The sequence below is a fragment of the Marmota flaviventris genome, chromosome 7, assembly GCF_047511675.1.
Source record: "Marmota flaviventris isolate mMarFla1 chromosome 7, mMarFla1.hap1, whole genome shotgun sequence".
NCBI classification, from domain to species: Eukaryota; Metazoa; Chordata; class Mammalia; order Rodentia; family Sciuridae; genus Marmota; species Marmota flaviventris.
The window spans coordinates 64,469,163-64,495,824 of record NC_092504.1 but is presented as its reverse complement, the minus strand read 5'-3'; the positions used below and the strand labels follow the sequence as shown (position 1 = coordinate 64,495,824).

The 26,662-nt window shown below is 33.8% G+C and overlaps 1 protein-coding gene across 2 annotated transcripts in view; it reads right to left on the bottom strand.

Moving 5' to 3' along the window:
* The window catches only part of Cfap299 (cilia and flagella associated protein 299), a 641,205-nt gene that overhangs the window by 396,641 nt on the left and 217,902 nt on the right, over window positions 1-26,662 (bottom strand). For both annotated transcript variants that reach the window (XM_027939846.3, XM_027939847.3), the window contains exon 3: window positions 25,940-26,030. In XM_027939846.3, coding sequence (XP_027795647.3) covers window positions 25,940-26,030 — 91 coding nt within the window. The remainder of the gene's footprint in view (window positions 1-25,939; window positions 26,031-26,662) is intronic.

Genomic DNA, 26,662 nt, shown 5'->3' with positions numbered 1-26,662 from the left:
CATTTTCTAATTTCTGACACATATTACCAAAAAGCTCCCACTAATAGTATCAAGTGATCAAGTGATCACCTCCCTCAAACCAATGATAGCTACTATTTTCCCAACTTGAGAAGAAAAAAAAATCTAAGTATTATTTTAATTGACATATTCTACATCATAGATTTTAAAAGTGATCACTGAGCATTTGGGCCCATACATTCCTCTGCTTGTTTTTCTATTAAAGGAGACGTCTTTTAAAAAATTCATGTATAAACTCTGCTAACACGATTTTCACATTTGACTTTTTGGATTCTCATTTTGCTTACAGGAACTTTTAACATACCAGAGACTAATTTGATCACACCTATAATACTTTGCCTTTGCCGTTTTTAGCTTAGGTGTCACACTTGGAGATCTTTATCCTAAAAATATATGAACATTTGTTTATACTTTTATTTTTTATATAGCATCAAGCATAGTGCAGATGTAGGATAGAGACACTCAAAAGAAAATTAATGCAGAGAAACAGTGAAGTTCATATCATTCCCATCCCTCCCCTCTCATTACCTGTCTATGGCCAACATTCTAACAAAGAGGGCTTTTGAAGGGTACACTTGTACATTGCTGGTGGGACTGCAAATTGGTGCAGCCAATTTGGAAAGCAGTATGGAGATTTCTTGGAAAGCTGGGAATGGAGCCACCATTTGACCCAGCTATTCCCCTTCTAGGTCTATTCCCTAAAGACCTAAAAAGAGCATGCTACAGGGACACTGCTACATCGATGTTCATAGCAGCACAATTCACAATAGCAAGACTGTGGAACCAACCTAGATGCCCTTCAATAGACGAATGGATAAAAAAAAATGTGGCATTTATACACAATGGAGTATTACTCTGCATTAAAAAATGACAAAATCATAGAATTTGCAGGGAAATGGATGGCATTAGAGCAGATTATGCTAAGTGAAGCTAGCCAATCCCTAAAAAACAAATGCCAAATGTCTTCTTTGATATAAGGAGAGTAACTAAGAACAGAGTAGGGTCGAAGAGCACGAGAAGAAGATTAACATTAAATAGGGATGAGAGGTGGGAGGGAAAGGGAGAGAGAAGGGAAATTGCATGGAAATGGAAGGAGACCCTCAGGGTTATACAAAAGTACATACAAGAGGAAGTGAGGAGAAAGGGAAAAATAATACAAGGGGGAGAAATGAATTACAGTAGAGGGGGTAGAGAGAGAAGAGGGGAGGGGAGGGGAGGGGAGGGGAGGGGGGATAGTAGAGGATAGGAAAGGCAGCAGAACACAACAGACACTAGTATGGCAATATGTAAATCAATGGATGTGTAACTGATGTGATTCTGCAATCTGTATATGGGGTAAAAATGGGAGTTCATAACCCACTTGAATCAAAGTGTGAAATATGATATATCAAGAACTATGTAATGTTTTGAACAACCAACAATAAAAAATTAAAAAAAAAAAAGAGGGCTTTTTAGTCAGTAAAGTCCAACATATTTACAAGTCAAGGAGAAAAGGAATCTATGTGATATATAGCACATGATAACTCCAACTCAGAAGACAGGCTTGTTAGAAAATGCGCCTCTGGGCCCGGGTGACTGTCCTTCTGCTAAATTAACTTAGACTTGCTGAGCAAGCTTTTTACTCAGCAACCAAGAGAAGGAAAGAGATTATCCAGCAGGACCATCTGGATTTGTCTCTCATCAACCTAACTAAGGACTGATTAACTTCTATATCTAAATTTTTATCCTGAAATTATTCTTTAGCATAAGGCAAAGATTTAGTGTCTAATCTCAAAGAAATTTCTTAGTAGTTAAAATGATGTTTCAAATAATTGTCTTGAACTCTGGAAAAAAATTACATCTTCATCCACTATCGATACTTTGGAATCATTCCATGTTTATTTATTTTTCTAAATTTTGCTGTTTCTTCTTAGGCTATAGCCTCTAGGATTATTATAATCTTACACAAATGCTGTGATTCCAAGTGGTTTGACTTCAGCAAGCATGCATCTCAGGTTTCACCTCTGCCTTCTCCTAATTTTCATTTACTTGGAAACTGGTGTCTTTTTTATTGCATTGTACTATCCTAACTACTCTCCATAGAAAAAGACATGGCAGTAGTCCATACTTCTTGCATACTGGTGGAGCTAATCAGGTAAAAGCCGCGAGCATGAGGTGTTGTGATCCTAGGAAAACACCCATGCTACACAACAAATTTTCCTTTAGGCTGGCTGTCCCAGAGTCTAGACAAGGGAAAAGAAGGGCGATGGCAAGCCCATTAGCTTACACCCTGAGCCATATAGATTTATGTGTTTGAGAGTTAATGTCATTTTCTCCTTCTATATTTTATGATCTTCTATTAATGAGTTCCAAATTTAAGTGGGGGCACAGAAAAGTCATAACTAAGCCCTCAGGTATCATCAATGCTTATTATCCATCCTATTTTTATTTCAAAATGAACAAAACATGGTGCGTGCAAACAAAATCCATGAAATAAAAAAAATTAAGAAGCATACAAGTCAGTTAAACTTAACATTTACAGAAAAATAAGTTATAGTACTAAAAATGTTCCACTTTAAATAATATCAAATGATATAATGATGAGATTAGAAGCTTAATTTGCCTGATTTATATTCTGAGGTAATTAAGATGAATATGATAAACCATTGTTTTCTTTAAGTCTCAATTTCATTATCTGTAAACTAAGAGAAATAGAACTTTTAAAGTTTTGTTTTCCCCAGTGATTCTTTTTTTCAGCCATCTGGGAAAGTTGCTACATTATATAATAATCTTGTAGATAAGAACTAATACTTGTTACGCATCCATCATGTACAGACACCATACTAAGCAAACCACCTTTCCTATTTTGCTTAAAGTACTTCATAAATTATGGAGTGGGTGTCATTATCACTCCCATTCTGCAGGTGATTAAACTGAGGCACAATAAGGGTAGACAATTTTCTCAAAGTGCTACAGCTAGTACACAGCTCAACTAGTAGTTGGACTCCAGGGATAACTACTTTTACCACAGAAAAATTCTATATCCAAACATCAGAAACCTTTTTATTTTGGATATACAGAACCATTCCTTTAGGAGTTGTCCAATCCCATAAAAACAAATATGGCTTATTCAATGAATAAAACTAAATAACCAGGGTAAGCAATAATTGTCATGAGAGCTCTAATACAGATTTGATAAAACATTCTTAATTTTGCCACTTTTTTTAAGCTAAAAAAGACCATACGACAAAGTTTGTTTTTCCTTTAAAATCTCATGACTAGACAGGGAGTCCAACCTATATTGTAAAACATTTGCATTCAGAAAGTAAACTTACATCATCAAAGGACAAAACTGACTTAAACAGAAACTGATTAAATGTTTTAAAATAATTCAAGGCACTATACCACTGAAGTGATTCCCAAAAGTGACATGGATGTAATATAAGATCCTGAACTACATCAGAAACTACAGAATTTAGCAAAAGGATAAGAGGGGAGTTCATTCATGTGGAGGAAGAGAAAATTTTCTTTGGACTAGTTATATCAGATAATATGTTTGTTTAAAGAAAAATAAACAGGTGGGAAAAAATTCTGCATGCCTAACATGGAAGGAGAGCATATTTGTGCCTAATATATTGCAGAAACTGTTTCAGTACAGCTCATACTTCCAAAAATATTGCCCTCATACAGTAGCCACAGTTAGTTTGAATTTGGTAATCTGCTATATATAGGTGTGGATCATATGTATTTAACTGATGTCATTGGTATTCAGACACCCTACCTTTAAATAATATTTTCTCTATTTATTATTCATGAATTACTGATTTTTCCCTTTGAGATCTGGTAAACTTTAGCTTTCTGTGTGATGTTATACCACAATTTTTTATTACTTCCAAGTCTCCTACTGATAATGAACAACCTTCATGGCTTTATTGCTAAAGGCACATATTATGATTTGGTCACATGTCTTATGAAAACACTACTGTAAATATTTCAGAAATAAATGAACCCTTACAACTAAACAAAATTTTCAGACATTGAAGGCTTCCTGAGAGTGTAACAGTAGTAGCCTGAAAGATCAGGAGCAGTACAACTTCATTTTATATGAAAATTTTGACATGAGAGCTATAATACAGATTTGATAAAACATAATCATAATCATGAGGCATACCTAAGAGACCTCTGAATCTTCACTTATTGCTAATATGGGTCCTTAAATTTGATACCTCTGCAATTTGGAACTCAGATTTTATGGACTAGGTTTTAAACAAACACAATAGAATTAGAGATGAGGGAACTAATTTTCTAGACCCACTGGATCACTAACTACATGGTTTAACTTACCTATCACTACCATTCTTATATATAACAGTAGAGAATCAAAAAACAAGTCACAGGATATAAATATTAGGCATATCAGTGTAAGGAGTGAAACTGTGTCATTACTAGTAAGTTAGAAGAGCATCTTGCAACAGCCAAGGGAGATGTTATAAGAAATTATGCAATCACAGGATATAATCTAGGAATAAATTGTGTAGAAAATAAAGAAGATTATGAAGTTGTAGATTCCAAAATAATATAAAAATAGACTTAGAGATTAGATATAAGATATGAAGGCAGGGACAAATAATTCATTTTATGCCCTTATAACATTAAAATAGTTTATTACATAAAATAGGTACTTCATAAGTCTTGCAATTGAAGTGAATACACACTTAGGGACTTTCTTCTTGAATGTGGCTAAATAAAAACTACTCTATTCAAAGCTTTTACTTTTTAGAGTTAGAGATAGCTAGAGGCCAAAGTGTGACAATGTGGGAATGCATCATACCACCTTGTGGATATTCTTTTACACAAAGGTAAAATAAATCAATCTTGGAAGTAAATTCCTCTGACAAGAATATGTCCTAATTTCCAGAATTAGTTACACCATCAAAAGAAAATATGAATGGAAATTCAGAGAAAAAATGGCTTCCCTTATGATTTCTTTACTAGAAACATGAAGATATATTTTCTAGATGATAATTAGATACAATTGAACAGCTTTGCTTATGCAAAATTTAAGATTGGGACACTAACAGCTAAAGAAGGAAGAGGTCTCACATATTAAGATTTTAAAGTATGATTCTGCAGTATCTAATATTTGTCACAGTCACTTGCTTATTGAATATTCTAATGTTGACTATACAGATGGAGTAAGCTGTTATGTTGCTTTAATTATTTTGAATTCTACAATAACATGAAAACACAATAAAAGGTTCAAGAAAAAAATCATGAATTGCTGTATTTTGTATTCAAACTGTCAATTCCACTAGTATAGAATGAAGGACATGGCTTAGTAACTACTCATATTTTTAACTCTTACTTTCTTTTTTTACCATACATGGATGGGATATAATTTCTCATTTTTCATTTTGTAGAATCACATTGGTCATACAGTGATATATATATATATATATATATATATATATACACACACACACAGAGTAATAATGTCTGATCATTCTACTATTTTTCTTATCCCCACATCCTCTGCCTTCTCTTCCTTTCACTTACCTCTGCCTAATATAAGGTAATATTATCTTTTTTGCATTACAATTCTTAATACACATAAATTCCACGCTTTTTGTATTTCTGTTTGTATATAAAATGTTGACATCAAATTCAAGTCTTCATACGTGTACTTTGTATAATGATGACCATCATATTCCACCATCCTTGTTACTCCCCTACCCCCTCCCCATCCCTCCCACCCCTCTTCCCTATCTTGAATTCATCTATTCCTCCCATGCTCTCCCTTCCTATCCCACTATGAGTCAAACTCCCTATAACAGAGAAAACATTTGGTATTTGTTTTTTGGGGGATTGGCTGACTTAGCATTATCTTCTCCAACGCCATCCATTTACCTACAAATGCCATGGTTTTGTTCTTTTTCAATGCTGAGTAAAATTCCGTTGTGTATATAGCCACATTTTTTATCCATTCTTCCACTGAAGGACATCTAGGTTGGCTCCACAGTTTAGCTATTGTGAATTGTGCTGCTATAAATATTGATGTGGCTGTGTCCCTGTAGTGTGCTGTTTTTTAAGTCCTTTGGGTATAGTCCGAGGAGAGAAATAGCTGAGTCAAATGGTGGTTCCCTGCCCAGTTTTCCAAGAAATCTCCATACTGCTTTCCAAATTGGCTGCACCAGTTTGCAGTCCACCAGCAATGTATTAGTGTACCTTTTCCCCCACATCTCCGCCAACAGTTATTGTTGTTTGTCTTCATAATAGCTGCCATGCTGACTGGAGGGAGATGATATCTTAGTTACCTCTTACTTTCTGATTTACTATAATATTTACTTAAGTCTATACTGTGATTTGACTGTAGCAAGAGTCAACGCAACCAATAAATACAATCAGGGCTACATCACTGAAAGCAGTATGCAGACTGTAAGAAGCTACAGACTCTGTGCTTCGTAACAGTACACCATACTATACCCTAGCATGCTGTGTACAAAGTGCACCTTGAGGTGTTATGTTGGAGTGCTCCAGGACTTTGTTCTCAGGACTGTTCCCAATCTATATTCATTCCTTTAGCATCATATCCAACCTCATAGCTTTAAATAGCATTGTACACTGAAAACTTCCAAATGTTTAACTTCAACCTAGACTTCTAATTTTAAATAGAAGATTTGGGGGCTTGACATGTTTGCTAGGATATACAATACATATCTCAATATAACTTGATCCCTACTTTACACTATATGCAAAACAGTAATCTCAGGGAAAATAAACATTTACTGTAAGTAATAAAACTTCTAGAAGGTAACAAAAATACATTTGTGACTTTGGTATAACAAGAATACCTTTAACAGAATAGATAAGTTCTATCTATAAAAGGAAAAATAAATTGGGTAACATTAAAATTAGAAACTTTCATTAAGAGAGCCAAAAGACAAACTAGAGAGTTGGAGAAGATATTCACAGTACCTATAGATAACAAAGACTTTTTATCCAAAATATTAATAAAAATGCCTTAAATAAACAAGAAAGAGACAAAAGAAACAGAGAAAAATGGACAAGAAGCTTGAATAGTTGTCTCAGAAGAGGTCATCTCAATAAACACATAGAAGACTTCATAAATTATCAGAAAAGGGAAAATTTAAATACTTATATAATATTACACACTTATTAGACTGAGTAAAATTTAAATTAAAATACCAAATATTAACCCAGCTGTGAAATAGTAGGGATTCTTAGTGGTTGAAAATTTAAACTAGCCCAATCATTTTGGAAAGCATTTTGCCATTATGTACTAAACTGAAATACACACACACATATACACACATACAAATATCCTAAATATATATCTATATATATCCTAATAATTTCATGTGTAGGTTGTACTCGTTAAAAAGCCATATATGTATGTACACAAAAACACATAAAAAGTGCTTATAATGGCTTAGATCTAAAAATGTCCCCTGAAAATTCAGGCAATACATGTTTAGAGGTGAAATGGTTAGATTAGGAGAGCTATACCCTCATCAGTAAATTAATCCTTTTGATGGATTCATAATTTGGAAGGACTACTGGGTAGTAATTGTAGGCAGGTAGAGGGTGGCTGGAGGCAGTAGGTCACTGAGAGTGTGAGCTAAGACTATATCTTGTCCCTATCTCCCCTCTCTCTCTGCTTCCCGGCTACCATGAGTGATCAACTTCTGCCATGATGTTCTGCCTCATCTCAGGCTCAGGGTGAAGAAGTCAGCAGACTCTGGACTGAACCTCTGAAACCGTAATACCCAAACAAGTTTTTAATCCCCTAAATTGTTCTTACCATGTGTTTTGATCACAGCAACAAGACGGTAACTAATATAATACTTAAAGAACCATTATTCATAGCAGCCCAAAATTGCAAATAACCTATTATCTATAATAGTAAAACAGATAGTAGTATTATAAATAAATAAGTAAAATAAATTGTATTATCATGCACTGCAAAATCACAGAAAGAAAATAATACAAACTACAACAACATACAAAAACATGGTGGTTCTCACAAAATATTTACTGAAATAAGACAATATGGTCCTGTTTATATAACATTTCAAAAGTGTCAGAACTCTGCTATGATGTTGGAAATCATAATAGTGATTATTTGGAGGGGTAGGAGAGACAAACTAAAAGGGCATACATGGGGTTATTTGGTGTCAATAATATTCTTTTCCTCATTCTTGGTAGTGATCAAACACTTGTTCATTTTTTTTATTATTATTTACAGAACAGCACAGTTATGGGTTGTATACTTTCATGTGGATGCTGTTCTTCAATTTAAAAGAGAAGTTTATTAAGGGAAAATTTAGGGAGTATCAAAAAGGAATATTCAGAATGACAAAAGGTTACATAGTGATTGAAGGAACTTAAAATTTTCATCTAAAAAAGCCAAGAAATTTAAAAGAAAAAGTGAAAGTTATCAAGAAAAATCACAGTGGGGCAGCACTTCAAAAGTGCTTCAAAAGACCAGTATCTAAAAGAGGGTAGATTTTTCCCCCCTTACACCCTAATTATTAAAACTTGTTGAAATAGAAATAACAACCTTCAAAGAAATTAGCTACCTGTCAATGAAAATATTTAAACTATTTAAGCAGAGGCTGTATGGCTCTCAGAGAAGTTGAAAAAGGGATTCCCATAATGGAAAAGAGGCTGAAGAAGATAAACTCTGCTCTCTTCATTTCTAAGATATTATGGTTCAGGATGAAATTATAATCAACATGTATCTGTCCCTCTTTTCATTTCTCCTTTCCTTTCTTTCTTTCTATCTCCCTCCTTGACAATCCTTCCCTACCTCCTCTGGCTACAAAAGTATGATAATAGGGGGTGTGATCTTTCATTTTCTTAATTCTGTTTCATTCAGGAGAGTTCCAAAAGACCTATTGGTATGACAGAGACTGTTACCAAGGGTCAGAGTAGCCTGCTATGGATTCAATGCCAACTCCACTTCCCCCAAAGGAGAAAGTATTTTGGAACTGGATGTTCTTCCTCCCCAAATATTTTCCCAAGAATCTTGGAGCACTCTAACACCTCAAAAACACACAAGAAAATATGTGCACAATTTTCCTTGCTAGATAACCTAATAAATATTGCATGCCTGATTACAGATGTCAAAGTGGTGTGCAGCATCCTTACAAGGACAACTTCATCTGTTTGGTCCACAGAAACTCCCCAAATAACAGCAACTTGTAAAATTATACAATAGATAGTAGTTCTCAAATAAATGTCATTTTACTTTATTACTTTTTATCACAGTCCATTAAGATACAAAGCATTTAGATCAACAGTAATCTTGTTACCATCAAGGAGCACCAACTGCAAAGCAACAAATGCATACAATATTTTGGACATGCCAATTTCCAACATTACTAATAAAAGGGAAGCAGTTGGGCTTACTTCATGGAGGAAGAAAAGAAGATTTCTTTTCCTAGAAGGAAAGCAGTCTTATAAACAGCCTCAGAGAAGCTTAGAATTCAGGAATTCAGTGATTTGGAAGATAAGGAGTGTGAAATGGGGCCAAGATAAGGTTAATTTAAAATGTGTTTTGCCCTCTGTGTTAGTCAGCTTTTTCATTGTTGTAACCAAAAGAATTGACAAGAAAAATTTTAGAAGAGAAAAGGTTTATTTGCCACTCACAGTTTCAGAGGTCTCAGTCCTAAGTGTCCAACTGCATTGCTTTGTGCCTGAGGTGAGGCACAACATCATGGTAGAAGGGTGTGGTGGAAAAAAGTAGCTTGAACATGGCACCAGGAAGCAGAAAGAGAGACTCAGCTCAGCTCACAAAACATATACCTGAAAGACATGTTCCCAACAACCCACCTCCTTCAGCCACACCTTGCCTGCCTACAGTTACCACCCCATTAATTCCAATCAGAGGATTAATGCATGTATTAGGTTAAAGCTCTCATAACCCAATCATTTCAACTCTAAACTTTCTTTATTGTCTCACATGTAAACTTTTGGGGGACACCTCATATCTAAACTATAAAACCCTCATATGCAGAATTATCAATAGCCAAGTAGTCATGCCTCTCAAACAACCAAGCTAGAACTGAAGAATAATATCTAAAGAAACTGAGTAAAGTCCCTAAGAATAGAGCAAATAGCTTGGGACTTGGTGCTGAAAAGCAAGGCCCTCATATTTAATAGTGTTTCTGCCTAACAGCAAGTTTCTGACCAGTCATAGATAAATGTTAAACTTATCAGTCAAAACTAATTGACCTGAATTAGGTACACAGAGATCATTGTCAATTTTATAGTACCTTTTTCTTAAATGTGAAGGAATAAACAAGGATCACTACATATTTGAAGAGAAATTTTACAATATTATATGAATAAAAGTGTGTAAAAAGAAAAAGTTTACCTTTGAAGACAAATAATTGATCCATGTTACAGAAGAAACTAAAAATAAACAAGGCAAAACAAAAACCCTAGCCTCCTTAGAGACCAGGGAAGAACACAATACAGAGGTGAAAGAACATCAAATAAATAAGTGGTATAAGAACAAAATGGCATATGAAGTAAGATATTTCTAACATAATGTATATTCTAGAGAAGATAAATAAAGAAAGGAACAGTTATATGCTGGCTCAGCTTCATTCTAAGATAAATGATAAGATTATGGCAGTAAAGAAAGAGCACGAATGGATAATTGAAATTAATAGGCTGCAATCTCACAGAAATTGGGGAAATCTTAAAAGTTGGAACATACACAAACACAGAAATTGAATAACTTTTAGATAATTCATACTTTACAAAGAAATCAGAAATAAACTGGAAAGCAATTTGAACTATGTGAAAATAAAGACAATTCCTATCAAAATACCTGATGAGCAAAAGCAGTGAGCAAAAGCATTTCCAGAGGGAAATGTTTGGCACAGTAACAACTATATTAGAAAAAAAGAAAGATCTCAAACTAATGATCTGATCCTTCACCTAAAAAACTTAAAATTTTAAAAAAAATTACACCCAAAGTAAGCCAAAGGAAAGGATAACAAAGAAGCAGTCGTTAGTGAAGTAAATAATACCAAATCAATAGGCAAAATCAATAAAGCCAATAACTGGTTCTTAGGCAAGATAAATAAAATTGATAAACCTCTAGCCAGACTACTCAAGAAAAAGAGAATATCAGGAATGAGACTGTGGATAGCATCATGGGAGCTACATACATTTAAATGATAAAGAATACTATGGATAAATTATTCCAATAAATTTGGAAAATTATAATGCCTATACATTTAATAAAAGACAACTACCTTAGTTATAACTGTAATTATCGACATTGCAAAGGCCCTAACTTGGTCAACTAAGAATGAAAAGGAGTGAAGATTTCTGGGGGGGAAAAAGACAATTAAACAATTAAACTAATCTTTCTGAGATCACCCCACTCCCATCTCTCAAGAAATTAAACAATAAAAAGGCAAAAAAAGACCCCCATCACACTCAAGGGGCACTTTTGTTCTCTTAACTGTAATAAAATCCTTGGTGCGTTATACTCCTTTTAGCCTCTATACCACAGATGAGTAAACACAGAGACCAGCAATGATGAGGCATCTAGAACTGGTCTGAAGAAGAGCTCCTGTCAACAGAAGCACTGTTTTTCTCATCTAAAGGGCCACAACCTTGTGAAGAGCCACCTGTACAATCCATCCTTACCGCAGGACTCAGGAGTGGGGCGAAAGAATGAGAAGGCTCAACTGTGTTCCCTTTTTAGTGAAAGCATGTAAATAAACAAGAGTACTACCTCAAAATGTGGATCGTCAAGAGTGCTTTAGAAATTCAAGATTACTAAAGTTAAGATGGGAAGGAGATCTCAATATGACTGAGTTTGTTTATAATACAGACCATTCTGAGAATATTATATATGCTAATCTTAAAGTATCAAATTATATATCCACCTGGAAAATGAGAAGAAAAGAGCTTTTCAATATGATGTAATACAGTTTTCTCCTAATAGCACATTCAATTAGAACTGTCGTGTATTATAGCTTCAATTTTTTCATCATGTTATAGATTAGACTGATAATTCATCATCATGTTATAGGTTAGACTGAGTGATAATTTTCATACATTTTAAGAGTAATTATAATTATATCCTACCTATTGCTCTGATGGTTAACTTTATTACTAGTAGTACACATCTTTCCAGAGAAATGATTTTTCACTACGATCTTCCTTATAAGGTCCATTTCATGCATCAGGAATTTCTTTGATTTTCCCATTGATTATTTTGTATCATTCATAATTTGAAAACCATGATATTTAACAATAATCACTCAGAAGTTTTTTCTACTATTTATGGATTGAAAAAATAAATATAATAGCCCCCTGGATTTATTTGGCCCTCATTCCACATGTCCAAAACCTGAACAATGTATAATATTTCCTTAGTTACATAGAGTAGCAGCTTTTGTAATTTCATTAACATAAAAGTTATTTTTTAAAAGTCTATATACATCATAGCAATTAGCATGTTTACTAATTTTTTAAGACCCCCATCCAGTTTGCATTGCATTTTCCCAAAATTTGTAGCAATTTTCCAATAGTTATTAATTAGTATTTGTATCAATTAATGGAAAGAGTATATAGAATTGGTTTTGGAGAAAGTAATAGCTTTTTAGAAGCACCAAAGTATTTGGAGCTTTTTACTGGATGAAACTGTTAATAATCTGTTTTCAACAAAGAATTCTGGTAACTATCATCTCTGTGTTAGAGGTAAACTTCACCAATTTAAGGTGGTAGTTCAAGTTTCCTAAGCTGTAAACCAAGAATTGGAATCTAATTTAAACAAAATGAAGGATTTATTGGAATGGCCCTACCACTCCTAGATTCAAAGGCCACAAAGAGGTTAGTGTCAATTACTCCTTTGGCTCTATGGCTCTCAGTTTCTAGTGCTGCTTCCCAGCAGAGATAATCCTATTGGCCCAACATGAATTGGTCATTGAGGTGGACAGTTAGATGAAATACCCACCACCATCAGAGGCCCTCTTCTGGACCTGAGTTCTACTCACAGAGAAAAAAGAATTGTGAGATGTCACCCCATAGTTTGACCTCTTGCCTTCATTTTTTGTTTATTTCTTTATAAAATTTTACTAGATATAATGAATTTATTAGTAATTGTTCATTTAATTTTTTTCAAAAATACTATTTCTTTCCTTCACTTATGGCTGTGAAATATTTTAAACATAAAAAAATTATAAACAATATAATAACAAATATTAACATAATTAATATAAACAATATAATATTAACACAGTTAAATATAACATAATTAATACTCATGTAGCCAATATCCATCTAAGTAGCTTACTTAAATCTTAACAATCTCTCATATTGGCATTGTGAATTTTAAAGAATTAAAACATAATGTTCTTTGATTTTTTTTTCTTTCCCTTTCCCCTCTTCTTAGTTCACACAGTGTAACCAACTGCTCTCCTAAAGCCAAAGTGTATTATCCCAGGTAATTTTTGTATGATTAGAATATGAGTGTATCCAATGGCATATTACTCAGCACTAAAAAATAACAAAATCATGGCATTTGCAGGAAAATGCATTAGAGCAGATTATGCTAGGTGAAGCTAACCAAACCCTAAAAAACAAATGCAGAATGTCTTCTTTGATATAAGAGGAGGGCAACTCAAAACAGAGCAGGGAGGAAGAGCATGAGAAGAAGATTACCATTAAATAGGGACAAGAGGTGCATGGGAATGGGAGAGAGAAGGGGAATTGCAGGGAAGATGGTAGGAGACCCTCATTGTTATGCAAAATTGTATATAAGATGGTGTGAGGGGGAAGAAAAAAAGAAAGAGAGAAACGTGTCACAGTAGATTGGGTAGAAAGAGGTGATGGGAGGGGAGCGGGGGGAGGGAGGGATAGGAAGGGTAGCAGAATACAATAGGCACTAGTATGGCCCCAGGTATAAACGTGGCTGTATAACCAATGTGATCCTGCAATCTGTACACATGGAAAAATAAGATTACATACCCCATTTGAATCAAATGTATGATATGTCAAGATCATTGTAATGTTTTGAGCAACTAATAAAAAAAATTAAAAAAAGAATATGAGTGTATCCATAAAAATTTTGTGTACTTTTAAACTTTATGTAAATATTTCAGTGGTATTGACTATTAAGCATTACCATATTCCAAACAGTGTTCTAAGCACTTTACTTCAATTAGTTCCTTTAATGATCACACTCATTATACTAACTTGATACAGTTATTAATGCAATCTAGAAATAGAAACTGAGATGGAATGGGCCATAACTTGTCAAAGACTGAGGATTATTCTTCACACATTATTCCAAAATGATTTTTTTCTTTTAACTTATTTTCTTTTTCTTTCTTTATTAAGTACATGACAGCAGAGTGCATTACAATTCTTATTACACATATAGAGCACAATTTTTCATATCTTTGTGTAAAGTATGTTCATGCGATTTCATGTCTTCATACATGTACTTGGGTTTTTTTTGCATTACAATTCTTATTACACATATATACCACAATTTTTCATATCTGTTTGTATATAAAGTAGGTTGACACCCAATTCGTGTCTTCATACATGTACTTTGGATAATAATGTCAATCACATTCCACTGCCCTTGCTAATTCCCTGCCTCCTCTCTTTCCCTCCCTCCTCTCTTCCCTATCTAGAATTTATCTATTCCTCCCATGTTCCCCCTCCCTATCCCACTATGAATCAGCCTCCTTATATCAGAGAAAACATTTGGTATTTGTTTTGGGGGGATTGGATAACTTCACTTAACATATTTTCAAGATGATACCATTTTATATAAAGAATACTTCTAGTTGTTTTCACATTAATATTGCATAATAACTCCTCAATGTATGAATGGGGGTTGTTCCCATGATTATGAAAGGGACCAACCATTATTATAAGCAATGCTACAATAACATACTTGTATCTCTTCATGTATATGCCTGTTTCTTCTAGATATATATCTCCTAGTTTAAAGATTAACCACATTTTCTATTTACTCTAGGTGCTATTACACTGCTCTTAAAGTGTGCCTTACAATGTACTCTCCTGACGACAATGAACATCATTTTTTCCTTCTGCGCATCTCAGCTAGATTTGTTTTCAGTCTTTTTAATTTTTGTTCATCTATGGGTGTAAAATAAAACTCATTTAATTTTAATTTTTGATTATTAGTGCAGTTGAGCAATTTTTTTCTATTCATTAACATGTTTGGCTACCCTGTCTCTGAATTGTCTGTTATTTTCTGTATAGCTTTACACTTGTTGATGTGTTGGTCTGCTCTATTGTTTTTTCTTTTTTTTTTTTTAACTTGTAGAAATTCCTTTTGTTGTTGTTGTTCCAGGGATTGAGCCCAAGGGTACTTTACCACTTCACCACATCCCCAGCCCTTTTTAAAAGTTTTATGTAGAGATAGGGTCTCTCAGTTTCTTATGGCCTCACTAAATTGCTGAGGCTAGCTTGGAACTTGCGATCATCCTGCCTCAGCCTCCCACACCTGGCACTGTAGGAATTCTTTATAAATTCTTAATATAAATTATTTTTAGTTAAAAGTATTAATATAGATATAACTGGTCTTTAAAAATTGTTAACTATCCTTTGACAAAGTTTGTAGTTATTTTTCTTTTTTATTTATATATGACAGAAGAATGTATTACAATTCTTGTTACACATATAGAGCACAATTTTTCATATCTCTGGTTGTATATAAAGTATATTGACACCAACTTGTGTCTTCATGCATATACTTTGGATAATAATGATCATCACATTCTACCATCATTTCTAACCCCATGCCTCCTCCCATCCCATCTAACCCCTCTGCCCTATCTAGAGTTCGTCTATTCCTCCCATGCTCCCTCTCCCTATCCCACTATGAGTCAGCCTCCTTATATCAGAGAAAACATTTGGTATTTGGGTTTGGGGGATTGGCTAACTTCACTTAGCATTATCTTCTCTAACTCCATGTATTTACCTGAAAATGCCATGATTTTATTCTCTTTTACTGCTGAGTAATATTCCATTGTGTATACATGCCACATTTTTAAAAATCCATTCACCTATTGAAGGGCATCTAGGTTGGTTCCACAGTTTAGCTATTGTGAACTGTGCTCCTATAAACATTGATGTGGCTGTGTCCCTGTAGTATGCTGTTTTTAAATCCTTTGGGTATAGACCGAGGAGACGGATAACTGGGTCAAATGGTGGTTCCATTCCCAATTTTCCAAGGAATCTCCATACTGTTTTCCATATTGGCTGCACCAATTTGTAGTCCCACCAGCAATGTATGAGTGTGTCTTTTCCCCACATCCTCGCTAACAATTTTTGTTGTTTGTCTTCATAATAGTTGACTTTCTGACTGGAGTGAGATGAAATCTTAGAGTGGTTTTGATTTGCATTTCTCTAATTGCTAGAGATGATAAACATTTTTTCATGTATTTGGTAATTGATTGTATATCCTCTTCTGAGAATTTTCTGTTCAGGTCCTTGGCCCATTTATTAATTGGGTTATTTGTTTATTTGGCATTTAACTTTTTGAGTTCTTAATATATCCTAGACATTATTAGTGCTCTATCTGATGTGTGAGGGATAAAGATTTGCTCCCAAGATGTAGGCTCTTTATTCACCTCACAGATTTTTTTTTTTTTTTTTTTTTTTTTGCTGAGAAGAAACTTTTTAGTTTGAGCCCATCCCATTTATTATTCTTGCTTTTAATTCTTTTAGCAAAGGAGTCTTATTAAGGAAGTTGGGGCCTAATCCCACATGATGGAGATCAGGGCCTATTTTTTCTTCTATTAGGCGCAGAGTCTCTGGTTGTATTCCTAAGTCCTTGATCCATTTTGAGTTGAGTTTTGCGCATGGTGAGAGATTGGGATTTAATTTCATTTTGTTGCATATGGATTTCCAGTTTTTCCAGCACCATTTGTTGAAGAGGCCATCTTTTCTCCAGTGCATGTTTTTGGCACCTTTGTCTAATATAAGATCACTGTAACTTTGTGGGTTAGTCTCTGTGTCCTCTATTCTGAACCATTGGTCTACTGGCCTATTTTGGTGCCAATACCATGCTGTTTTTGTTACTATTGTTCTGTAGTATAGTTTAAGGTCAGGTATAGTGATACCATCTGCTTCACTCTTCCTATTTAGGATTGCTTTAGCTACTCTGGATCCTTTATTTTTCCAGATGAATTTCATGATTGCTTTTTTCTATTTCTATGAAGAATGCCATTGGGATTCTGATTGGAATTGCATTAAATCTGTTCAGTGCTTTTGGTAGTATTAATTCTGCCTATCCAAGAGCAAGGTAGATCCTTCCATCTTCTAAGGTCTTCTTTGAATTCTCTCTTTAGGGTTCTGTGGTTTTCATTGTATAGATCTTTAACCTCTTTTGTTAAGTTGATTCCCAAGTGTTTTTTTTTGTTGTTGTTGTTGTTTTTATTTTTGTTTTTGAGGATATTGTGAATGGGATAGTTTTCCTCATTTTCTTCTCAGAGGATTTGTCACTGATACACAGAAATGCCTTTGATTTATGGGTGTTGATTTTATATCCTGCTACTTGCTGAATTAATTTACTAGTTCTAGAAGTTTTCTGGTGGAGTTTTTTGGGTCTTCTAGTTATAGAATCATATTGTCAGCAAATAGAGCTAATTTAAGTTCTTCTTTTCCTATACATACCCCTTTAATTTCTTTTGTCTAATTGCTCTGGCCAGTATTTCAAGAACTATATTAAATAGAAGTGGTGAAAGAGGGATCCCTGTCTTGTTCCAGACTTTAGAGGGAATGCCTTCAATTTTTCTCCATTTAGAATGATGTTGGCCTGAGGCTTAGCATAGACAGCCTTTACGATGTTGAGATATGTTACTGTTATTCCTAGTTTTTCTAGTGTTTTCAACATAAAGGAGTACTGTATTTTGTCAAATGCTTTTTCTGCATCTATCGAGATGATCATATGATTCTTATCTTTGAGTCTACTGATGTGATGTATTACATTTATTGATTTCTGTATGTTGAACCAACCTTGCATCCCTGGGATATATCCCACTTGATTATGGTGCACAATCTTTTTGATATATTTTTGTATTCGATTTGCCAGAATTTTATTGAGAATTTCGGCATTTTTGTTCATTAGAGATACTGGTCTGAAGTTTTCTTTCTTTGAACTTTCTTTGGTTTTGGAATCAGGGTGATATTGTCCTCATAGAATGAGTTTGGAAGTCCTCCCTCTTTTTCTATTTCCTGAAATAAATTGAAGAGTATTGGTATTAGTTCTTCTTTAAAGGTCTTGTAGAACTCGGCTGTGTATCCATCCAGTCCTGAGCTTTTCTTCGTTGGTAATCTTTTGATGGCTTCTTCTATTTCCTCACTTGATATTTGTCTGTTAAAGTTGTGTATATCTTCCTGTCTCAATCTGGGTAGATCATATTACTTAAGAAATTTGTTGATGCCTTCAGTGTCTTTATTTTATTGGAGTATAAGGTTTCAAAATAATTTCTAATTATCTTCTGTATTTCTGAAGTGTCTGTTGTGATATCGCCTTTTTCATCACATATGCTTGTAATTTGAGGTCTCGCTCTCCTTCTCTTCCTTAGCATGGCTAAGGGTCTGTCAATTTTATTTATTTTTTCAAAGAACCAACTTTTAGTTATGTCAATTTTTTCAATTGTTTCTTTTGTTTTGATTTCACTGATTTCTGCTCTGATTTTAATTATTTCTTGCCTTCTACTGCTTTTGCTGCTGATTTGTTCTTCTTTTTCTAGGGCTTTGAGATGTAGTGTGAGGTCATTTATTTGACTTTTTCTTCATTTAAGGAATGAACTCCATGCAATGAATTTTCCTCTTAGTACTGCTTTCATAGTGTCCCAGAAATTTCAATATGTTGTGTCTGTGTTCTCATTTACCTCTAAGAATTATTTAGTCTCATCCTTGATGTCTTCTGTAACCCATTGTTCATTCAATGGCATATTTTTCAGTCTCCATGTGATGCATAAATTTTTATGTTTTATTTTGTTGTTGATTTCCAATTTCATTCCATTATGATCTGATAAAATACATGGTAGTATCTCTACATTTTTGTATTTGCTAAGAGTTGCTTTGTGGCATAGTATATGGTTTATTTTAGAAAAGTATCCATGTGCTGCTGAGAAAAAAGTGTATCTGCTTGATGCTGGTTGAAATATACTATATAGGTCAGTTAAGTCTAAGTTATTAATTGTGTTATTGAGCTCTATAGTTTCTTTATTCAACTTTTGTTTGGAAAATCTATCCAGTGGTGGGAGAGGTGTGTTAAAGTTACCCATGATTATTATGTTGTGGTCAAATTGACTCTTCAACTTGAAAACATAGTGTTTTAACTGATTAATCTATTCATTTCCAATAGTTATGTTTAAAACTTTCATTGACTGTGGATTTATTCATTTGTACTTGCAAGTCTGTAAAATTGTGTTTATATGTGCTTCAAAACTAGTTATTTGGTGCATAAAATAACATCATTCTATATTTTATTTTCTTGATGAATTGTTTATTTTATGAATTGTTTATTTTATGTATTGTTTATCTTAATCTTTGCCTTAAATTCTACTTTGTCTCATATTAATAGTATTGTATTAATTTTTTTATTCTTATACTGTAAATCTTTTCCACTAAATTATTGTTCTCGTTGTCATGTTCCTTTTCTTAAACATTTAGAAGAACAAAGATAGACAGACATTCATACATCTCTCTTTCTGTATGTGTGTGTATATATATGTACATATTGTATGTGTATATATGTACATATTGTGTGTATATATTTATATGTTTTATATATGTGTGTGCCTATATATACATATATCTCTCTGTTATTTATGTATTTATGTACATATATACATGAGGGAGAGAAACAACTCAAATATAGAAATACACATACACACACATACACACACATACACATGTGGTAATGTAGCTCTTTTGCAGATGTTGGTATTATCCTTCCTAGATCATCTTTCCCATGCACTCAGCTCCAGACCTTGTAGGTGTTCATAGCTGATAGTTCTTATCTGCACCCTTCTTCAGAAGGTTCTGTACTACTTCCACCTCCCCCTCTGTGATGTCTGATGATTGATGGAGAGAGAAAGTGGGAGTATATACACACATATTCCTCTTGCCTTAAGGCAAAACAAAATGTGAGACAGTTTATACTCTGAAGCTTTATGTATGACCAGACTGAGAGGATCTCCACTAAAATCACATCTCTACCTAGCTTTATTCTCTGTAGTACCATGCTTTCCTTATGCCTTTACAGGTTTCACCTGAGAGAAATTTCCCAAAACTCACTTGCACTAAATCTGTATCCTAGGGTCTGCTTCTAGGGAACTTGACCTAACACAGCACATGGTATTTATAATTTATTAAATACCTACTAATTGTCAGGCATATGTGTGCTTTTCATATTATTTAATCATACTGTATAAATATCTCAGGACTAATTAGTCCCCCACCATTGGTGGAGAAACTCAGACTGAATAAAGATGAAGAATATGTATTTAGTTTGTAATAAGTGGCAAATCCAAGAATCAAACTCAGATAATATCGTTCCCTAGCCTCTGCTCTTTCCTTTATGTTTTGCTCTCCATGTATCATATTTTTATCCAGGAAATTTAAAAATTAAATATCTATTAAACTATACTTTTTCTAATGAAATGGAAATTGATATGCATTTTATTTTCCAAACACTGATGTAATATGTTTCAGATGAAGGTAAGATTTTATGAGTCATATAATTTCCATGCAGGTTTATGAGTGGACAAGTGTGGGTTCCATTAAAAAGGAAATAAACATCAGTATAATACCCTCATTTTCTTGAAGGGGAACATTTTATAGAAGTTGGAATATATCAAGGAGGGAAAAGATCATGTCAGCACAATGTTATTGGGCATATACAACACAATCTTATGTTTCATAGAGATTTCAACACAGGAAATGGGTATATTAGGAATAGCCTAATTCATAGTTTTCCTGACTCAGGTATAGTGGTTTCTTTGAATGATTCTGAAGGAAAAGTTGTAAGTAGTGTTTTTATACCAGTTTCAATAATGCATATTTCAAAACCAAAATTAGTCAGGTATGTTACTGTTTACAATGTCAACATTCAGTGGGAAAATAAGTGTCAACAGGTCCCACCCAGAACAGCATGTGATCTTTCATTATAATCCTCATGAGTCTCTGATTAGGTCAGAAATGCTTTGTTTTTGTTCTTTCCATACAACAAATCAAAAATTCTTAGTTTACTGCCATCTGAAAAATAACATCCTTACCTCTCATTACTTAGACACTTTAGAGTCCTACTTAATAGCATTACATTAGAAACACTGTAGGAAGGGCCCATGTCTTATCTGTATTTATTCATGGCAACTATAAAAGTGGTTTGCACAGAGCAGAACATTAGTAAAATGACTGAAGTCTCCTACCACATGAATAAGCATTTCATAAAGCATTCTTAAAAAATATTCTTATTGTTTATGTAATTGCCTATTGATTTGTGCATAAGTTGTAAACTGAAAACATGAGCATCAGTTTTCCCCAACTTTTTGTGAGTATATCTCCAAAGTTTATTTATTTAGTGAAAGAAAAATGTTTACAGTCAGAGAGTACTCAAAACTTTCTGTGATTTGAGTTTATTTCTATTTTATTAAGTTAAACTTAAAATATTCCAAAATACTGATTTCCATGATATCTTGATAATAACTAACAATTTTATACCTCTAATAGAATCCATAAGCAACTGATTGTCTCAAAGAACCATTTCAACCATCATTTCTAAATAGAAATTCAAACCTGCGTAATGCTTCCTTGAAAACTCTCTGTAAAAGTACCGCATATTTTTTATATCTATTTTATTTACAATTTTATCTTTAACAGTTATAAAGCTACATTAGAAATCAGTTGCCTCACACGTGTGAGACACCAGGTTTGATCCTCAGCACCACATAAAAAAATAAATAAATACATAAAAAGATATTGTGTCCATTTACAACTACATAATTTTTTAAAAAGTTAAGAGGAGGGTACTCTTTGAGACCCCAGATTACAGAAGAAGTCATTGTGCCTTAGAAAACAGGACACAGATTTGTAAAATCATGCTAAGTGAATTAAGCCAATCCAATAAAACCAAAGGTCAAATGTTTTCTCAGATATGTGGAAGCTAACCCACAATAACTGGGAGATGGGCTAGAGGAGAAATAGAAGTTCAGTTGAGTAGACAACAGGGTAAAAGAAGGGAAGGGAGAGAGGATGAGAAATGGAAAGACAGCAGAATGAATCTGACATAACTTTCCTATGTACATATATGAATATACCACAGTGAGTCTCAACATCAGCACTACCACAAGAAATTCATTGAAAAAAAATAACTACAGGTAAATGACAGAAATATCAACAAGGAGAAGGGAGCCGGAGGTGGGGGAGAAAAGGGAAAGGAGAGGTACTAAGGACTGAATTAGAACAAGATATATTCTATGCTTTTATAATTATCTCAAAATGGATTCTACTGTTATGCAAAACTATAAAGAACCAATAAAAAACAAATTAGCAAGAAAAAAAAGATTTGTAGTACTGAGGAGCAGTGAATCTGAAATTTGAGTCTCTTGCTGTCTACTGACAACTTCTATGTTTTTTAACTGCTAAACTATACCAAATCCTCTAAAGTCAGTATCATGCTTCTCTTCCCATTATTAAAATTATCATTGGCTGCTCAGTCTCTATTGACTCCATCCCCCAAATAGAAACACACAATTTCACAATTCTTTCTATTTTCTACATCAAAACAAAGCACTTGGGGATGGAAGTGTAACTACCCAATGGAAAAGCACATGTTCAACATGTGTGAGACCCTGGGTTCAGTCATTAGCACCAAAACAAACAAACAACAACAAAGAAGCACATGGTTTGCAGATTTTATTTCCTAATAACTACTCAAATCCATCTTTTTCTCATCATATTCTGTCATTTGTATATTCTCCTCCTTTCATTACCTATTGTCTGAACTGCTAACAACAACCTCTCAGTTGACTTCCCTGTCTCATCATATCTCTTTCTTCATCTCTAGAGATATTTCCAGAATACTCTTAAAAAGCATGTTCAATCACATCAACCATTTGTCTAAATTCTTTCAAGGATACCCATTGTCTTCATAACATTGTTCATACTATTGAGTACATCAACACACTCCTTAGATCTGAGTGTTGCTCATCCTTATGGCTTCCTCGACTCCACCCCCAATATTCATTTGAGAGATAGTTACAAAATAAAGCAAAATAGGCTTGGTTGCTAAGTGGATATGAGAACTGAAAAATGGAAGAAGGAAATTGATTGAGCTATCCATTAACCTTTAGTTTGTGATGTAATAACAAAGTGAGGATAAACCTTAGGATTCAGGGGATCTTTTAATTAGCTAACTACTTGACAATTCAGCATTTTATTTTTGATGAAGTAACTATTTCATTTTATTTTAATTGACTAAAAATAATTGCTTATTTCATGAGTACAATGTGTTATTTAAATACACGTATACATTGGAGAATGATCAAATCAGGCTAATTAGCATATCCATCATCTCGAATACTTAAACTTTCTGTTATCAAAGACAACTCAAACTCAAAAACTCCACAATCAATCACATTAGCTCCAATCACGTGTCCAATTCCCGATCCTTCAGTGCATCATATTTCAAAGAGAGACAGTGCCATCTATCCAGCAGTAAAGACCAGAGTTAGTCATGGCTACTAATAACTCTCAAATCAGCTCTCTTCTCTTTGTCTTCCATTTCACCTTCTTGATACCATCTACCATCTTATATATTATCTGATCTCACAATGCAACTGATGGCATCTGCTTTATCCTCTTTCATCTGTTCTCTATACTGAAGGCATACTTATATCTGACTATACCACCCCATAACCATTTATAATCAGAAACTGTTGGTTGCTTTCATAGCACCTTTACAATTGTAATTTTACTTTTATTTACATGTTTACTTGATTGTTCATTTTCTTCTCAAAGAACCTCTAGGCCCCATAGGCACTTGCCATCGATTGTATCCCCAGAAGTTAGTACAATGGCTAGTATAGAGTCAATTGTCACTATTTGATTAATGACTAATTAAATAAACTAATTTATTGACAGAAGAACAGCAAAATCTAGGCCTCTGTTTTGGTATCAAGAAGAATATTGTCAGTGATTTTATGAGTTGGATAATTCACTTTGGGAAAAATGGGTTGACTGGAAGAAACTCAGGTCAAGTAGGGGTATAAGATGTTTAGCACAAGAAAGACTGAGATCAAAAGTCAGAAGAGAGTAAGAAAGCTAGAAGATAATTTTGTTATGAACAGCAAAGTAAGAGAGAACACAAATTGGTCAACTATGCAAACATCTCAGATAAGTCTAGAAATGAAATTGAAATTATTATCTCAGAATAATTCATTTACATTTTTAATTTCTACCTCATGTTTTCTTTGTTCAAACATAACATCTGAACCTCTATCAAATGCTCTGAAGATATACATCTTCATTAAAGAATCTCCTGTAATTCTTTCATTTCTATTAAAACATTTCTGGAAGTTAAAAGAAATAAATCCCCTTTCTTCACTTCAATCTGTTACATTGATTGAAGTGAAGAAAGGGGATTTATTTCTTTTAACTTCCAATCTCTTACATTGATGCAGTGTGTTCTGATCTCTATGAATTATTATGTGCACCTGCATCACTGTCATCTACCTCACATAAGGTGAGTTCTTAGATAGCTAGATCCAGACCTATTTAACATGCTTCCCCAAGCATGAGCCACAGTATACACTTTGTAAAAACTGCCTCAATGTGATGAAAGAAGTTAAAAATTCAATAACATGGACCGTAAGAAAACTACACTTTCTCAGTAAACAATAAATATGCTTGTAAATCTCTCTCTCTCTTCTCTCTCTCTCTCCCTCCCTCCCTCCTTTCCCCCTTTCTCTCTCTCTCTCTCTCTCTCTCTCTCTCTCTCTCCCCCTCTCCCTCTCCCTCTCCCTCTCCCTCTCCAGTACATTGAAGATTTTGTCTACATATGAAATTTTTAACAGACCTGATAGTGAGGTAAATCCCAATTTTTATTGAGAAAACATTGGAAAAATAGACTTCCTTGTACACATACTTTTCTGTGGCTGTAAATTTTTCATCATACTATTTCTGATTATGTTTCTGTAAGTCAGTCAGTTACTACTTCAACAGTATTTGTTGTCTCTTTTATTAAATTTTATTTCGAATATCTCAAGACTTGTGAAGATGATTATCACTGGTATTATTCCAAATACAGGAAATTTTAATATATTTAATCTAGTGCACATTTTAAAAAAGCAAAACCATGTTCTCTTTGAATGATTCAGAATTATGTCCTTCCATTATATGTTTTCTATCACATCTATCAAAGCAGTCCTATGAGGCAGCCAATACTACTATCTTCTAGAGGTCCCATAAAGTCAGGTACGCAGGAGGAGTTGAGTATAGATATGAATCAAGTCTACAAAAAATACACATATCTACACCAACACTGGAGGCTAGTGGGTAGTGTAAGTTGAAGGGTGTAGAAGGAGGCTGGGCTGAAAGAGACTGTTTCAAACCAAGGCTAACACAAAGTTGGAGATGACAACCAGTCTGCCAAGTATACACATTGTCTCTGCTACAGATATTTGGAATCCTATTATTTTTCACCATTTGGTTAGTAATACAGATGCAAATGGGAATAAAAAGAAAGACTACCTATGTTCCTATAGTATACAAATAATAGTCATGTGTTATCATTCATGAATGGCCTTTTAGGGAGGATGTTAAAGGTTATGTTGCTGATATTGACAATGCCTTCAGCATATACATTCTAAGCTCTGGGCTAAAATGTACTCACACTCACTTTCCCATTGCGATTGTCTTCTTCTCTCACTGCCAGGGCCTTCAAAAAATTATCTTTCAGGTCTTTTCCAGCACTTGTTAGTGCTCTGTAAAAAGAAGGTCTTCTGTTGTAACATGTTAGATTAAAAAATATGTTTAACACACTCTGGAGCCAATCATCATGCTTATTTTTTCCATGTAACAATTTTCTTATAACATATAAATCACACGCATACATTATTTATGGTCTACTAGATCCCTCTATTTAATTTCATATAGTTACATATACTTTATATGAAAATAAATAGAATCAAGTCTACAAAAAATACACATATCCATACCAATACTCATGCAAGATACATTATTTTCATTTGCATGCCCATGACCATGAAGCATCCGCATTTTAATACTCCTTACTTTCCACAAAAATTTTAAATTGTCTATAACTTAAGTACAGTATATTTATTAATTTAAGGAAACTTGAATGGATGCAGCTAGTGGAATAGAGAATTAATTTTATCTCTAAGTAGAGACAAGCAATCAAGACAAGAAAGAAAACTAGATTGAGATATCTGTCAGATAAAAGGAATCATTAAGAATTCAAGAGAAATAAATTTTAAAGGAAATTTATCACAAAGATCTCAAGCAGCATTGAACCACATCATGAAGAGAAATCAGGAATGATTTGTGAAAGAAAAATCTTGTCTTCATATAGCAATTTTCTATATAGTTGATAAAC